General features: G+C 43.2%; 1 protein-coding gene across 2 annotated transcripts in view; it reads right to left on the reverse strand.

Annotated features, from left to right (window-relative positions):
- Positions 1-17,022, reverse strand: part of DOCK7 (dedicator of cytokinesis 7) — a 151,189-nt gene that overhangs the window by 99,657 nt on the left and 34,510 nt on the right. For both annotated transcript variants that reach the window (XM_018553850.1, XM_018553849.1), the window contains exons 10-14: positions 16,794-16,874; positions 15,122-15,287; positions 13,808-13,950; positions 13,545-13,638; positions 10,656-10,818 (exon numbers count right to left, since the gene is read on the reverse strand). In XM_018553850.1, coding sequence (XP_018409352.1) covers positions 10,656-10,818; positions 13,545-13,638; positions 13,808-13,950; positions 15,122-15,287; positions 16,794-16,874 — 647 coding nt within the window. The remainder of the gene's footprint in view (positions 1-10,655; positions 10,819-13,544; positions 13,639-13,807; positions 13,951-15,121; positions 15,288-16,793; positions 16,875-17,022) is intronic.

Below are 17,022 nucleotides of genomic sequence, written 5' to 3' on the forward strand. Positions count from 1 at the left end.
ACACTTGTGTTCAGTAATGGTATCATGGTTGTGGGAGACTGCATACCATGTTGTTGGACATGGCACTTGTGTTCAGTAATGGTATCATGGTTGTGGGAGACTGCAGACCATGCTGTTGGGCATGGCACTTGCGTTCAGTAATGGTATCATGGTTGTGGGAGACTGCAGACCATGCTAATGGAAATGGAATGTGTGTTCAGTAATGGTATCATGGTTGTGGGAGACTGCAGACCATGCTAATGGAAATGGAATGTGTGTTCAGTAATGGTATCATGGTTGTGGGAGACTGCAGACCATGCTGTTGGGCATGGCACTTGCGTTCAGTAATGGTATCATGGTTGTGGGAGACTGCAGACCATGCTGTTGGGCATGGCACTTGCGTTCAGTAATGGTATCATGGTTGTGGGAGACTGCAGACCATGCTGTTGGGCATGGCACTTGCGTTCAGTAATGGTATCACAGATGTGTGAGACTGCAGACCATGCTAATGGAAATGGAATGTGTGTTCAGTAATGGTATCATGGTTGTCGGAGACTGCAGACCATGCTGTCAGAAATGGCCCTTGTGTTGAGGAGTGTAACACAGTTATGGGAGGCTGCAGACCATGCTGCTGGAAATGGCACTTGAGTTCAGGGATAGTAACCCACAATTTTGGCATTTTTGCAGAAGCTGAAGGGACAAGTACCATGCGTAATGCATAGTAAAAGTGCAGGATCCTTAAAGTACCAGCAGGCTATATGCAAAAAACAGATGCTTCCCCAGTCAGTATAGCATAGACATTGTAAATGCACCATTCGTAGTGGAAAGCCTTTCAAACTGCAAAGAAGAGGGATTGGATCTAAAAATAATGTATAAAGAAAAGGCTAAAAAAGGCACGTTGGGGCCCTTCTCCTGTATTTAGAGGGGCCTGTTAATATAGTTTAGAAGGCATTATATCATTCGGCAATTACATGTGCACGAAACCGCAACAAGGAGAAAAAGTCTTGGGTAGAATAGAAAAGGGTTAGAACCCATGTCAGGTTTTTTATAGCTAGCTTTGTTTTCCTTTACAACCAAGAAAATTCTCAGAAATTTAATTTCTCAGAACCCAGGGCTGCACAAGTCCCAGGAGCCAGATCACCAATGCTCCTTAAAGAAGAACTTCAGGAATTTTTTTTTATTAACCTTTGCAGTGTGGTACCACCCCACTGCAAGGGTTAAAGTGACATTAAAGGATAACTCCCCTCCACCCCCAAGTTACTGTAAGGACTTACCTTAAATGATGCCTCTTGATCCGATCTCCTTCTTCTTTCCTGTAGTTTTCAGCCGTCTCTCCAGCGCTGGTGCCGGTCTCCGATCCAGCGCTGACTCCTCTGTCCTCCTCTTCTCTCATGTCCCACGGTGTCTGTGCGGGTGCACGCTGCTCCATAGACTTGCCTTGTGTCCCTCCTTGTCTCCCGGCCAAAGATCTGAACTGCGCATGCGCCCGCCCCAAGATCCTTTGCGGCCGCCCCGAGACTCTTCAGATGTTCGGACGGGAGAGCAAGGTAAAGACACGCGTAAGTTTTAACCTGTTTGAAAAGTTTTTGCATATATTTACTGCTTGCTAGCCATAGATATATGCAAAACATGCTGAGGGTTTAATAACCCTTTAACTGCTCGTTTGTGTCTAGCTTTTAAAAAAAAAGTTATACTCACCTGAAGCTCCCAGCTGACTTCTTCTTAGACTGGTCCCTGGAATGTCTCTCCCCCTGCTCTGCAGCGGTCTAAGGTACCGTAAATCATCACATATATACACTGTGCACAGAGCTGAGGACACTGAGGAAGATTCCAATCTGCTGCTGAAGAGGGGACAGCCTGGAGGGAGCGCTGTGACAGCTGTTCGGCTCGGAGCTTCCAGTGAATACATCTTTGTTATTTTTGCCACAAATGAGTACTCCACTGGGCGTATCCTCACTGCAAGGGTTAATAAAGTTTTCCTGGAGATCTTCTTTCAAATTAATAGCTGGCGCCCAACTTTTTACGGTTTTCTCTGGTTGTTGTCAAATGAGCTGGCCCCCGAAAAAAAAACCCCCTGCTGATTCCTGGATTGGACAGATTGACTCCTGAGTTACATATTATTTGTCCACACCTGGTTTTAACGTTAGCAAAATACTGGAAATTAGGGATGCACAGATACTTTTCAGATACCAGTGCCGATACTTGGCATTTTCATGAGAACTACCGGGGTTGCAGCTGGGACCTGGCTCTGGCTCTCCACCACTGTCCTGAAATCATTAGTCTGTATTGTTTTAGAAAAACTGTCACATGACAATAAACTAAAATGTATCAGTACTCGTATCTGTGAGGACTTGGGCTAGTATCAGTACTCGTACTCGCAAAACTGGTATCGGTGCGATCCTTTATTTATATTAGGGCTGTGCAAATTAACGATTCATTTCTCAATTAATCATTAATCTTTTTGAAACTTTCTGCACGAGCGCCTCACACTAATCCTGCACGTTATTATTCTGAGTTGCCCCACTCAAGTGGCGGCCATATTGAGTGGGGCACGTGAGAATAATAACGTGCTGGATTAGTGTGATCCTAGTTCATTTTATTACTTCATTGCTGTGCTGTATGTGTATAGGCCAATGTAGTTCGATCTGTATGTGCGTTATAATTAATCGAAATGAATCGATTAATCGATTTAAAAAAAATTCTATTAAATCGAACATGAAAATTTTAATCAGTAACAGCCCTAATTTATATTTATAAAAACAAAATCATACATTAAAACATAGATGTATCAATCCCGGGAGCTCCGTGTGCTCCATACAAATGACAGCTGCTTCCTAGTTTTGAATTTTTCTCTAGTCTAGTCTTGGAGCTGGAAAAGTATCTGTACCTGTACTAAGTACGGTACTTGGTATCTGAACATCCCTACTGGAAATGTTATGGTTTGTTTTGCTGTTTTCTTTATACTGGAGTTTCACTTTACAGTTACAGTATCAAAAAAAATGTAAACTATTAGAATTAAAAAATATTCCTTGCATTATTTAACTATTCGCCTTTGTGGCACCGTTACAGTGTATTTCTAAGTCATATTGACTTCTGGACTATATTGATACATTTCGCATACTAATTCCCGCAGCACATGCAGTGCATCGCCTTCACCACACATCCGTTTTTCTTTTCACTTAACATTATTATTATTATAAAGCACAAAGTTAACATGATGTAATATAAAATTGTGTGGCAGTTTTTGGTATTTTTTTTGTTACAGTGGAGATAACAATAAATTTTTTCTACATCAAAAACTTTTTGCTCTGTTTATTAATTATATTTAACCTGTGTGGTTGCTGAGTGAGACGCTTGGAGGGTGTTGCTCAGTGCTTAGGTACCCAACTTATGGGACCTCGGACAAAAAAAAAAAAAAACTAAAATCTAAACATCTGTAAAAAATAAATCAAGGCAACTGGACTTGCTCTATTTCCCTTTTTTATGCTTGTCATCTGACTAGCTTTCTCAATTCATTCTAGGTTTTATTTTATTACAGGTATTTATATAACGCCGACAATTGACGCAACGCTTCACATAGTTGCACATTCACATCAGTCCCCGCCTGATGAGCTTACAATCCCTATCTCACATGCATACAGGGCCGATTTAGACAGGAGCCAATTAAAGGAGAACTATGAGGTGAGTGATTTCCACTCACCTCATAGTTGTAGCCGACCTGTGACAATGAGACTGTCACAGGTCGGCTCAGTAGATCGGGAGGTGAGCAAACACATACCGGCGTTCGCTCACCTCTCGATCCTGTCACGGCTCTCTGCTGTGACAGGGGAGGGGCTAGATTCCCCCCTCCCCGCTCAGCCAGCGCTGACTGGCGGAACGGACGGTGGGAGGGGGCGGGTACAGCTGGCTCTGCCTCTAGATAGGCAGAGCCAGCTGTCACTCACGCAGCTGGGCGGATCTCGACATCGATGTCGGGATCCGCTCCGCCGTCTCAGTATACCACAAGCTGTAGCTCGCGGTATACTGAGCTTAGGGTAACGGGAGGACGCTAGTTTGTGTACTCACGTTACCCTAAGGAGAACTATGGGGAAAAGCCTTAACCCCATAGTTCTCCTTTAACCTTCCAGCATGTCTTTAGAGTGTGGGAGGAAACCAGAGTACCTGGAGGAAACCCACGGAAGCACAAGGAGAACATGCAAACTCCTTGACCTGGCCGGGATTCGCACCAAGGAACCCCCAGTGCTAAAAGGCATTGAGAAAGCTGGTCGGCTAACCAGGGACACTGATCTTCAAGAAAAATACAGCTAGTCAAGTTGCCTTGATTTATTTTTTACAGATATACCATGACCTGTATGAATGAGGACCTTCACAGACTCCAGGCAAATAGCTAAAAAGGGAGCCAAATGATTTGTATTTTCTGCCCATCCATTACTAACATTTACACCGCTCGACCACACAGCACAGTCCTGTCTGGAAGGGAATGAAAGCTGAATTTTGTCTGACATGGTTAAGTGACAATTACATGTCTTGTCTCTCCCCAGACACCATATATCAACCCTACCCCTATACCCTTGGGTGAAAATAGGGAAGCTCTGGGGATCCATCTATCTGCATGATTAAGTAATAAAACCATGACATGGTGTTCTAACCCCCTGGTGTCCAATCTGCAGCCCTTTGGTACTTGCTGTGCAGCCCTTTGCAGACCCCAGCAGTCAGTAATGGGAGCAAGCATTATTTATTATTGGTATTTATACAGCAAGGAGAATTTCTGCAGCGCTTTACAGGGTTGCAAATTCACATCAGTCCCCGCCTTCAAGAAGCTTACAATCTAAGGTCCCCATATACATACAAGGGCCAATTTAGACAGGATCCAAATAACCTTCCAGCATGTCTTTGGAGTGTGGGAGGAAACCCAAACAAGCACAGGGAGAACATGCAAACGCCTTGCAGATAGTGTCCTGACCGGGATTTGAACCGGGGACCCCCCAGTGCTGCAATCTCTAGCAGTCTCATATGGCACCTCCTCAGTCTGTGACTGTCTCCCATAGTTGGACATCTACAATCTCTGACCGCTTCCTCTTATATATCTCAAGTCTCTGATAGTCTTCTGTCATATACTGACTATCATGTATCTTGTGCAGCCCTTCAGAGCTGTCAGGGGCCACAGTTGAGGGCCCCTATACCTTGTAAGTTGATCATCACTGTTTTCACACTCGCCATTCTATCCAAATCGAAATAATAAAATTAAACTTTACACATTTTTGAAAGTAAAAAAAAAAAAAGTTCCTTTTTTTTAACTTCACAACAACTGTTTGTTATGCCAAAATCAACACCAGAGTTCAGGCACGATGACAAAGCGTACCATGACCAAGAGAGCTATCGTCCAGCGAGCGGACAAATCCCGAAATATATCATGGGATATCTATGCAGCGGACAGGAAGAGGATGTTAATTATTGGATGTTTATCGCGACCTTACTGGACTCTTCTTTCAGAAGCCAAAACGCGGTGTCGCAATTATGACCCAATTAAAAAAAAGAACCCTTGGGTCATGATATTGTTGGACGTTTATTTGATCAGCAAAAAAGAGCCAAAAAAGAGCACTGGGTACCGTTTTAATAACAGAGACAGAAATTCAGTTCCATACATTTTTACTGGCGGGTTTAATGGAGGAAAGCAAGCCAGAGATTTATTTATGAACAGCTCAAAGCTGAACTCTGGGCACAAAAACCTTCATTTAAATATATTCCTCAATGGCCACAAAGGATATAAATCCACTTTTCGTGCACCCAATGCCATTGCAAACTCATATTATCATATCAAAGTAGTAGAGACATCATTGATGTCCTGTGCAGAGAGTAAAGCTGTGAGAGGGACCCAGCAGGCTCCACCCACTACAGGAAACTACAGGAGGGGGCGGAGACAAGACGGGTCAACCTGCACAAACAGAAAGAGCAGCAGTGACCGGTCTTTATTACAGGAGGGAGCGGAGACAAGACCAGTCACCCTGCACATGCAGAGAGAGCAGCAGTGACCGGTCTTTATTACAGGAGGGAGCGGAGACAAGACCAGTCACCCTGCATAAGGAGAGAGAGCAGCAGTGAATGGTCTTTATTACAGGAGGGGACAGAGACAAGACCGGCCACCCTGCACAAGGAGAGAGAGAGCAGCAGTGAGCGGTCTTTATTACAGGAGGGGGCGGAGACAAGACCAGTCACCCTGCACAAGCAGAGAGGACAGCAGTGATGGGTCTTTATTACAACCCAATTTTCGCACTGGATTACTGCACAGATCTGGAAGAAATACACAAAGCTCACTAAGATTCAAGGAAGAGTACACATGACTTTTGTATTTAGACAATGTTAGCATATCCCAGAGTTCAGCTTTAAGTGTATGTAAACCTTTTTTTTTAAGTTTTGGATAAAGGGGGAGAGAGTAAAGCCGGGTATACATGTGTCTATTTGGCTGAACGAAAAAAATAAAAACAGGTTCCTCCATCAAGCGTTGATGGATGAATCCCCTGCTGTTTGCATTGTATTCTGACAGAGGCTGCCGGTTGCTGTCAGAATACCTGATCAGATCTAGCAGGTGATTGTGCTAATGTGCTGTCACCCTGTCATAGGGGTTTCCGAGAAAATTACAACACACAATACACAGGCATGGTCCACTGTTGTCAGCATCAGGAAACCTGCCCTAAAAAATGCCATGCAGGCATTGCTGGAGTGCATATGGACAGGAAGCTGCTGAAAAGAAGATGCAGAAGAACAGCAGCGCTGAAATGTAACGTAAAAGTAAAGGATGAAAAAAAAAAAAGAGAAGAACAACATAACAATTGTTTATGATATACAGTGCTTCAGCAAACTAAATTTCATTAAGTTATGATTTACATTTACTTTAAAATGCATCCTAAGGGAGGCCGCTGGAATAAGAACAGACAAACCAACCTCCAGAAATGTTAACAATAAAGGCGTAATGTATACGTCTATCTCCTTTCTTTACTTGTTATAATTACATTTACCTTTTTCTCTACTACACAAAAATATCCGCCAACTGTTTTTGTATTTTTATTGAAAGCGAGCCCATGATCTTTATTTAATGTGCTTCCAAGATAATCAGCATGTTACTTGTAATGAAAAGAAACTCCTTTAAAAGTCTTTGTTTCCAGAAGGTAAGGCTCATTGTGAACACAATCGCAGAAGTAAATATGTTTCCCGGCGCATAATTCACGTCTCTAAGCGATCGTCAGCGTCGGCTGGCTCTCCGCGGGGACGACTACATTAGGGGCGACAGTAATTATCTTGTCATATTGATTACACTCATGTATTTCTCTTAACCTTCAAAGAAAATGTCAACCTGTCTCTGGGGCGCGCGCCGCGGGTCTACTGCGGATCAGGAAATTAGAGGTTGTTCAAAGGAGAGACGGTCAATGCACTGTGACAACAAACCGCATTACACAGCGGACGTTACAATATAATATTTGCTATGGTGTTGTCAGGAAAATTGCTGATTATCAGATATGGTTCTGACACTAATGTTGCAGAATGGAAACAGTGTGTCCTCTTTCAGGAAAGGGATTACTGGAACGTGGTAGAAACGAAGTGCTCACGAATACATATTATTGGTGGAAAGTACAAAAATAACAAAAGAAAACTGAAAGGAAGGGAAAGTGCTAAACTAGAACCTTCATAAAAAAGTTATTAACTTTAACAAACAAGGCAAAGAAAATGTTACCTCGTCTTTCTGTTCCCCCAGGCAGGAAGTTGTTTCCATATCTAGTGAGGTGTAGGTTGTAGTTTCCAAAGTAGAACACAATAGTAGGCAAAGAGGTCGAAAGAAAAGGGAGGCAAAGACCTCTGCACGGAACTCCAAAGGAAGCACAAAAGAAGGGCCATAGATGAGGCCCCGGTGGGAACCCTGGAACTTGCCTCAGGAGACGACACACCAGACAGAAGACTAAGGACATTTAGGCTGAATGTGTGCACAGCCACAAGGCATGACTTTTTTTTGTAGAACATAAGCTGAGGGCTAAGAATATAATATTTGCCATGGTGTTGTCAGGAAAATTGCTACTTACTAGATATGGCACTGATGCTAATGTTGCAACTATGGGTTTTGATTCATTGAAGCGACCTAAGGAGAGGGAGGCAAGGACTTCTGCATGGAACTCTCAAGACAGCACCAAATATGGACCATGGAAGAGCCCCAGTGGGAACCACTAGAACTGACCTCTGGAGACAAAACACCAGACTGAAGTCTCAAGACAGCACCAAAGATGGACCAATGAACAGCCCTCAGTGTGAACCTCTGGAACTGACCTCATCAACATCGGACGACACGCCAGAATCAAGACAGCACCAAAGAAGGACCATGGAAAAAGCTCCAGCGGGAACCGCTGGAACTGGCCTCAGGAGATGACACACCAGACTGAAGTCTCAAGACAGCACTGAAGACTGACCATAAAAGGGGGCCCAGTGGGAACCACCGGAAATTGACATCAGGAGACCACACCCCAGACTGAAGACACAAGACAGCACTATGTAAGCACAATGTAGGAGGCCCCAGACTAAGGACATTCGAAATTAAAAAGCCTTTCCTTGTAAAACACAAGCTGGAGCTAGAACTACACGAAAAGTATGTCCAGGCTCTACCCATGTTTAGCCCAAAACACCTCCTTCCCGCAAAACATGTCCAATCATTATTTTTTATATCTTTCCCCTGGTTCCGCTATTTCATTTTTTTATGTGTCATCACCAGGCAGATAACATTGCAGGGGCAGCAGCTGGGAGGTCACTTTTTATTGACCTAGGCCCCAGAACAACCATCACAAGCCCTACACACACAGGGTTATTCACAAACGTGTGAAGAGTTTGGAGAAGGCCGGAGAAGTGAACAATCTAGGACAACATCGCTGATTTGGAAAAATTCGCCAATTCAGTTCACTTTCCAGTTCAGCTATGTTGTCCTATATTGTTCACTTCTCCCACCTTCTCCCACCTTCTCCAAACTCTTCACCCTTTTGTGAATAGCCCTGACAATGTGTGGGCAGGCTCTTGGGGATCAATCCAGTAGCACTGTTTTGCTGGAAAACTAATGAATGTATGCATATGGAAAGGGACAGAGAGGACTGGAGACATAGGCAGAGTTCTATAGTCCAGAAGGCAGCACTGACAACACCAGTACAGATGTTAGAACTGTGTTGTCGGCCCAGATAGGAAGTTAAAAAAAATCCCTGGATTTCTGGCACATCAAGAATGTTTTTATTGAGCCCGAGGACAAATTATGAGAAACACCTGCAAAATCAGTTTCACCTCTAAGTACATACTTTACATTTGCGGCTGTTTGTACAGGTATGCTGGGACTGTAAACTTCCTTTGCACTGTACTAATCATATACAGTAAACTCCCCATTATCCGGCATCTACGGGGATTGGTAGATTCCAGATAAATGTAGTTTCTGGTTGCTTGGGAGTTACTAGTAAAAATAGGTCTAACTAATGCCATACCCCGTACTATACCATACCCCATACTATACCACGCCCCATACTATACCATGCCCCATACTATACCACGCCCCATACTATACCACGCCCCATACTATACCACGCCCCATACTATACCACACCCCATACTATACCACGCCCCATACTATACCACGCCCCATACTATACCACGCCCCATACTACACCACACCACACCCCATACTATAAAACACCCCATACTACACCACACCCCATACTATGCCACACCCCATACCATACCCTATAATATTTAAAAGTGTTAACACAGCGCTAAGCTTAACTTAGCGCTGTGTTAACACTTTTAAATCACCGTTTCCTCTTTCTCATAGCAGCTTTAGGGCCATTATAAATTTACAACAAATATTTTTAGCAGTCTTCCAAAACCGCAGATCATTGTTACAACTATACCCTATAATATACTATACCATACCCCATATTATACCATACCCCATACCATACCCTATAATATACCATACCCCATAGTATAGCACACCATGCCATAAACTCTGTATTGACTTCATATTATTAATGAAATGCAAGAATCAAAAGCAAACTAAGACAAATAGACGCACAATCATTTCCAGGATAACACATGCTGCAGCTCAGCAAAACAATGAGTAAACAGAGGATTTTTTTCTCTGATTAGATCAGAGTTCTGGTTAGTTGAATACCGGATAACTGAGAGTTTACCGTAATTATGGTAGTGCTCTCTCACTTGGCAATGTTTGCAAAAGGACACTGTGAGGCTAACATCGATCTTCAAAACGGAAGTTATGAATCTGCAACGTTTACTAAAATCTGTTCACGTGGAGTAAACCTTTGTTTTCTCAGCAATACTTGAGTTTCACTTGAACAAAAAATTCAGAAAGTAAGATCAAAGTGAAGAAAAGCCATTTGTTAAAGATGAACTGCAGCCTAACCTTCAGTGTTGCAGAGTATTACTGACTCCTCTCCTTTGGTTAAATTGCTTACTCTGATTTCCCTGCAGACTGTGAGCTTCTCACAAAGAGGTTTTATTGATTATGTTATTAGCAGGGAAGACAAAATACAAGCAGATTAACCTTTGGCTTTAACTGGTCGTTGTAGATAATGGTGACATAAACGGTTCCAACCTCACTTCAGTTTGGAGACAATCATGGATCTACAAATCTCCCTACTCACCTGTAGGTTGTGTTCGGGATGTACACGTCCCTTGCTGGAAATTCCAGAATGTCCCTGGTTGGCCGCACTCGGGTGTCGGGATAAGGTTTCACTTGCAGCAGCTCTGGCGTCAGACAATAGTTTGGATTTTCTGGAGCTGGAGAAATATCGATTTTCAGCTGAGCTATAAAGGACAAGAATAAACACTTGTTAACCCAGAATATGATACCTTGAAATAAAAATCAGTCATCATAGATCACTTAAATATTGATTCAGTCAAAGGACAAAAAAGTGACATTTAAAGTGACATTAAACCCTCCGATTTTTTAACATAAAACAATACTGTAATGTGTGCCTTTCTGTAATCCATGGTTGTTTCCCTTCTCTTTGCTGCTCTTCCTTTTAAATCTGTATCTGTTCTCATGCTGGGCAGAACTTCTGTTTTGCAGCAGACTGCCTTGTCTCAGGAATGGATACACGGTGTCTGTGTATACGTTTCTATAGGCTTGTAACCTGAGCCAGCACTACAGGAAGAGGCCCTGAGCTGAAAAGGGAAGTTCTCCCCAAGCATGAGAAGACATGAGGATTTAAAAGGAAGAGCAGCAAAGAGAAGGGAAACAACCATGGATTACAGTAAGGCACACATTACAGTATTGGTTTATGTTAAAAAATCTGAGGGTTTAATGTCACTTTAAGTTTAAGTTGGAGACTATCAAACTTGGTCAACCCTTGACGTCTTGTACATGTTTTGTGAGTCTTTCCTATCATAATTGTTACTCTGATCCTGTTCACCTGAGAGTTTTAAGTGTTCCAGCTTCTCGTGTTACATTCTCCCTATAAAAATAAAAAAAGAATCCAGCAGCAATGGTGGGATCCCCTCACAATGGGCACAGCAGATGTGCCCATGCCCAGTGTAGGCATGGTGGGAACCCCTCATAATGGGCACAGGAGGTGTGCAGACCAGGGAATACAAAGATCTAACCAACAGAGTACCCAAGAGACAGAATGAACAGTTAGGGGGTTTAACTCTCTAACATACACCAACAACTGAAAAATGAGAGAGATTAAAGTCATCTTCTCCCCATCTTCTTCCAGTTTTGGCATCTTTGGCCAACTTGATTGGCCACCACAGGGTAACGCAATTCCTGCGCATGCAAGTCCTTACCTGCTCCACCCCCAGCTTCCTGATTGGCCAGTAAGCCGGATCCATGCTTCCTCATCACTTGGTGGTGAGGGTGCATGCAGACGGCTTCCCGGCTAATCATTGCACGCCGCCCGGCGTCCTTAATGGGACTTCCAGTATTGGTATCGACGAGTACAGAAAAAAAAATATCGGTACTTATATATATATATATATTTATATTACACACACACATACATATGTAAACACACACCTACAGTATGTATAAGATTTTCCTGCAGTTGCTTAACTACTGGGAGTGCCTTAATCTGGATCTCCATACTGTTCAGAGACAGGAGATTAAAAAAAGAATATTTTTGACCTTACTATTTCTAATCGTCAAAATTGAACTACATTTCAAGAGATGGAGGCACTGCATGGCGTGAATTTGCATTTCTTGCGGACTTTTTCTGTTTGTTTTATTATGGAATTGTTGTAAACATTGGTTTTTCTAAAAATATTATATATATGCTTTTAATATTGACGTACATTATATATTTATATGTATATTTGTCTTATACATTCACCAGTATAGTGCTTCCTTGTTAAGTTTTTGTAAATAAGGACAGTTTACTCAGCTGATCAGCATAGTGCAACCCCATAAGGCATAACGGAAAAAACGAATATCCAAAAGATAACTGAACCGCAGGCCCCAAGGTCAGCACAAGTTCTTCTTCTGCTCTTGAGCCTATTAATCAGCAGTCATAGGATTTGTCACATGTAGTAACATGTTACTGAACTAGTGTGAAGAGGAAACGGAGACTGTTAAGGTCAATGGCTTAATTAAACCTCACATTTGGGGTAAATATGACTAGTATGTGAATTTTTAAAATCTTTTATACCTACTTTTTTTAGCGTTTTAAACCTGTACACTGTGATGGATATTTTGCTGCTGGTGGCTGCTTTCTGTTCTTGCACCCATGTCCTAGCCTCAGGTTCATGCATTGATGACACGGCTAGCTCCTGCTGCTCTACACATGCCATGCTGCCTTCCACTGTACAGCTGTACAGCGCAGGCCTCAGTAAATGGACTCGGGCTGAACATACAGCATCAGCACATCAGCCTTTAGTCTGCATCGGGATTGAGCATCCTAGGGTGACAATGCAGTGAGAGTTGTCACCCTAGGACAGAAAGTTAAATGTAAAATCTCTTAGAGATGGGATTACTAAGTACAATTAAGGGCCCGGTCGCAGGCTTTTGGCTTCACATCAGTTTGAGACCCCGCAGAGATCATTCAGAATCAAATGACAGGTGCATTTGACCTGCAGCTGAGCTCTTCCTGACTTGCATTTCACCTGTTTTAAGAGGGTTTTGCATTGCTATAGACTTGTATGGGAATGCAAATTCTGCTTGAAGTGAACAAAAGGTCATCTACACAGGCCCAAAAGGAAAAGCAAGTCAACAGGAAAAAAACTACATAGTTGCCATAGCTAGTAAGGTGTAAGCATGGCCGTCATTACCTTTTTTGCTGCCAGGGGCGACCAAGAGAAGGGGGGGGAGAGGCAGCCAAGCTGTCAGTGGGGGTTGTGCTGTTAGTCGCCCATGCTGCCCCCCTCCTCTGCAACCGCCTCAGGCTGGCTCATTATGGGGACGCCCCTGGCCGTACACTATAGTAAATTTTAAATGATGGGTTTACATGCAATTTTAAATAAGCAATATGGAGGCAATCTTTTAAGTCTTGTACACAAAGAAAAAGGTAATGTTAGAACCCAGGGAAGTCCAGCCATACCAGTTATGGGGCGCAGTCTTCTTAGAACAGAAGATGGTCTCCTCATGTCAGCCAAGAATTTATACAAGTCCTCATCGCTTAACCGATCCCCTTCCTAGAAGTGCAACAAAAGTATAACTTAGTTCCAGACAATGTGACAAAATTCTATATCAGCTTTAGCCCAGATTTTGGACTACAGTTGCTGGAGAACCAAGTTCTGCCAAGGCAAGAGGGCAGTACATTGCAGGAGCTTAGCTATGTACCATGAGACACTGATTCTATACCTGTTTGAAGAAGTTGGTCACGGTCAGTGTCGCCGGTCGAAAGCTACTCAGGCTACAAGCTTCATCCCCACTAGTGGTACGTTCCAGAGACCGCCTCCCAACGATGCTGGAATTCCGCCGTTCTGACCAGGAACCCTTCCGCTCTAAACAAAGGGGAAATTATGAGGTAAACAGAAGATGAGATTTCATTCATATAACTTCAGAATTCTTTTGGGGGGAAAGAGGAGGTAACAAATTGAACCTTTCAGGTATTTACTGATACCAACTGCGACACAGAAAGCAATAAAACCTGGTATAGGTTTTAACCTTTCCCTGTTGTTTCCCTGAGAGAGAGGAGGAGGGGAGAGAGAGAGGAGAGGAGGAGAGAGAGAGGAGAGGAGAATGCACTGCCCTGCAACCGCATGCAATGATGCAAAGAACAGCGCTGATGTTATCACGACGACGATGTTATCGGTAAATCTCTCTGCATCACTAAGTACTGCCCAGTGCTGGAGAAGAGCCAAAGAAATAAAAGACCCCTGCCAGCCCTGGCCTGAAGACATCTAAAAATGGTAGGTGTGGTAGTAAAATAAATAAATAAAACGCTGAGGGACCCTTTAGGAAGAGGGCCTGCAGGGTGGTGGAAAGGACTAGGCAAACCTTTACGATAAAGAAAGACAAAGTACATTTCACACTAAAAAGAGGCTGTGAGAAGAACCTCCCTACTTATCAACTGGACGCTGCACCTGATTGTCCTCACATTGGGTTCCACTCAGTTTGTGCCCTCTTAAGGCAGAGAACTCACATTTCTGCAGGACGTGGAGATGAAAGACAAACTCTGCTTCCATAGTTTTATGATTAGGGCTGCAGCTCTCTCTCTCTCTCGATATGTCTCTCTCTCGATATGTCTCTCTCTCGATATGTCTCTCTCTCGATATGTCTCTCTCTCTCGATATGTCTCTCTCTCTCGATATCTCTCTCTCATGATTTGTGTACAGACTAAACGTTGTGATATTGTTTGCACTTTTAAGCCATATAAAGTCTAATTACAAAAAAATTAATTCAGTCCACAAAACCTAAAGGATTGCGCACCAGCAACATACTGTCACCGTTCTCAGGATGATGGCAATAGTAGATTCATTTGAACCTCCGCAGAAGTACTTTATAAGCAGCAAAACCTTTAAAAGGACTTTGTGGACAGGCGTGAAAAACAACGCAATAAACTACGCAAAGTTCAGCAAGACTTCACTGTATTCTTAATAATAGATGGTCTTTAAACAATTCCCACCTCCAACAACCTTTCTGCAGAAGTGTATAAAAATGCCAGTGCAATACCTCCAGGTCCAATTTCTAACTCGTTGGAGTCTCGCTCTAAGCTGCCGGCACTGCTCACAATGTTCATAAGATGAATTGCCGTCCATGCAAAGGGCATGCGATACCTTCCCAGTCTCTGGCAGAACTGCTCGCCCTGACCGCGCAGCTTTTCCAGCTTCTCCTTGTTCTGCAAAACAACATAGAATCAGAAGTGCTATGGTGCAACAGAATGCTAAACACAATGCAGGGATGCTGGCACGGCTTACAGGAACACCTTACCTAGTTCAGGCGGACTTAAATTGGGTCATAACTACTGGGGAGTCCAGCTGTCATACCTCTGCCACAGTTCCTGGCTATGTTCCTGCCTACCTAAGCGCTGTAGGTGTTCCAACCCACCTTCAGTAGGTCCTACAGCTGGCACTGCAATCGGATCCCCATAGTACTCAAAAACTAATGTAGGAAACGTGAGCCCCTTGAAACGGCCATTATGGAGCCAATTTATTGGCTGGACACTGCAGCATTTACTCCACACCGTGGCCTGAATTCATGTTATTATAAATTAAGCTAAAGACCTATCTTCTGGTGGTTTGAACAACGGTCACATGAATGCTATCCTTTAGAGCAGCCTTCCTCAACACTGATAAACCCTTAAAATAACTTTTATGTCTCAGGAAATCAGTATACAGCTCAGGGTACATAAGCGTGCACTGTAAGATGAAATGTAAGAAGAAATAAAGACATGTGGGATGTGGTGTATTTGGTGTAGTTGACACCCAGAGCTGCTCTCTGTGACCAAATTAATTTTAGTAATAATGAAATCAAAACAAGCATAAATGCCCCCCTTAGATTGGTGGTCAGTGGGAGAAGGACCCCCTTATATTAGTGGTAATTGAGAGAAGGGTCCCTTTACTCAGTCAGTGGGAAGAGAGCTGTTTATATTGATGGTCAGTAGAAAGAACATGCTCCTTACAGATACAGTAGCTAAAATGGTCAGAAAGAGAGTCGGAAAATGATAACTGCTCAAGGAACCCCTAGCAACTTCTATATCAGGGGTAGGCAAACTCTGGTCCTCCAGGCATTTCATCACAGCCACAGGCATGACTCCCAGAGGCAGATGCATGATGGGTTTGTAGATTCACTACAGCTGGAAAGCCGCAGTATGACTTCCGCTGCTCCAGAGGAACCCTAGGGTTTATAGAACCCTAGTTGAGAAAGAGCCTTAGAGTATACATGGCTAGTCAGGGTGGTTGGCAGGGACTACTTCTGATGATTGGTAGCTGCCCAAGCTGTGACTATTTTTTTTTCTGCACAGCGAGTCTCTGCACAAGGGCAGGGCTATGGGCATGTCAACCTGTGACAAGGAAACCTGAAGGCCTGCTGCTCCCTTTGCAAACTGAGCTGCATATGTGTGTCAATGCTACAACAGGTAGCTTTGACCGAGAGCAGAAGAAAGCAAGGGAAGAAGCAAGAAGACTGGGAGGATCACAGGGTATGTATGGATCTGTTAAGCAAAATAAAACAGGGGCATGGTAATGATACCAAAATAAGTTTAAAGCGAATACATTTTTTTTTTTAGTTTACATACACTTTAATACTGCAGAAAGAACCCCGTGGGTGGAAGAGAAGCCAATCATGTGACAGAAAGCATCATATGATTATTTTCTAAATAAACAACAAAAATTGGATTACTCACTTTCGCTGCATCCGCCTCCTTATAGATCATATAGGGCTCCGCACATTCTCCTATGTCACCCTGCTGCAATACCTTTTCCAGCTATAAAAAAAAAGAAAAAACAGCGGTTAAACAATATATTGCCAATAAGCTAATATTAAAGCAGACCTCCAACAATATTAAGATATTAAAGGAGAACTATGAGGTGAGTGCTTTTCACTCACCTCATAGTTCTAGCCGACCTGTGACA

This window comes from Nanorana parkeri, unplaced genomic scaffold (genome assembly GCF_000935625.1).
Source record: "Nanorana parkeri isolate BGI_ZX_2015 unplaced genomic scaffold, ASM93562v1 scaffold131, whole genome shotgun sequence".
Lineage (NCBI taxonomy): Eukaryota > Metazoa > Chordata > Amphibia > Anura > Dicroglossidae > Nanorana > Nanorana parkeri.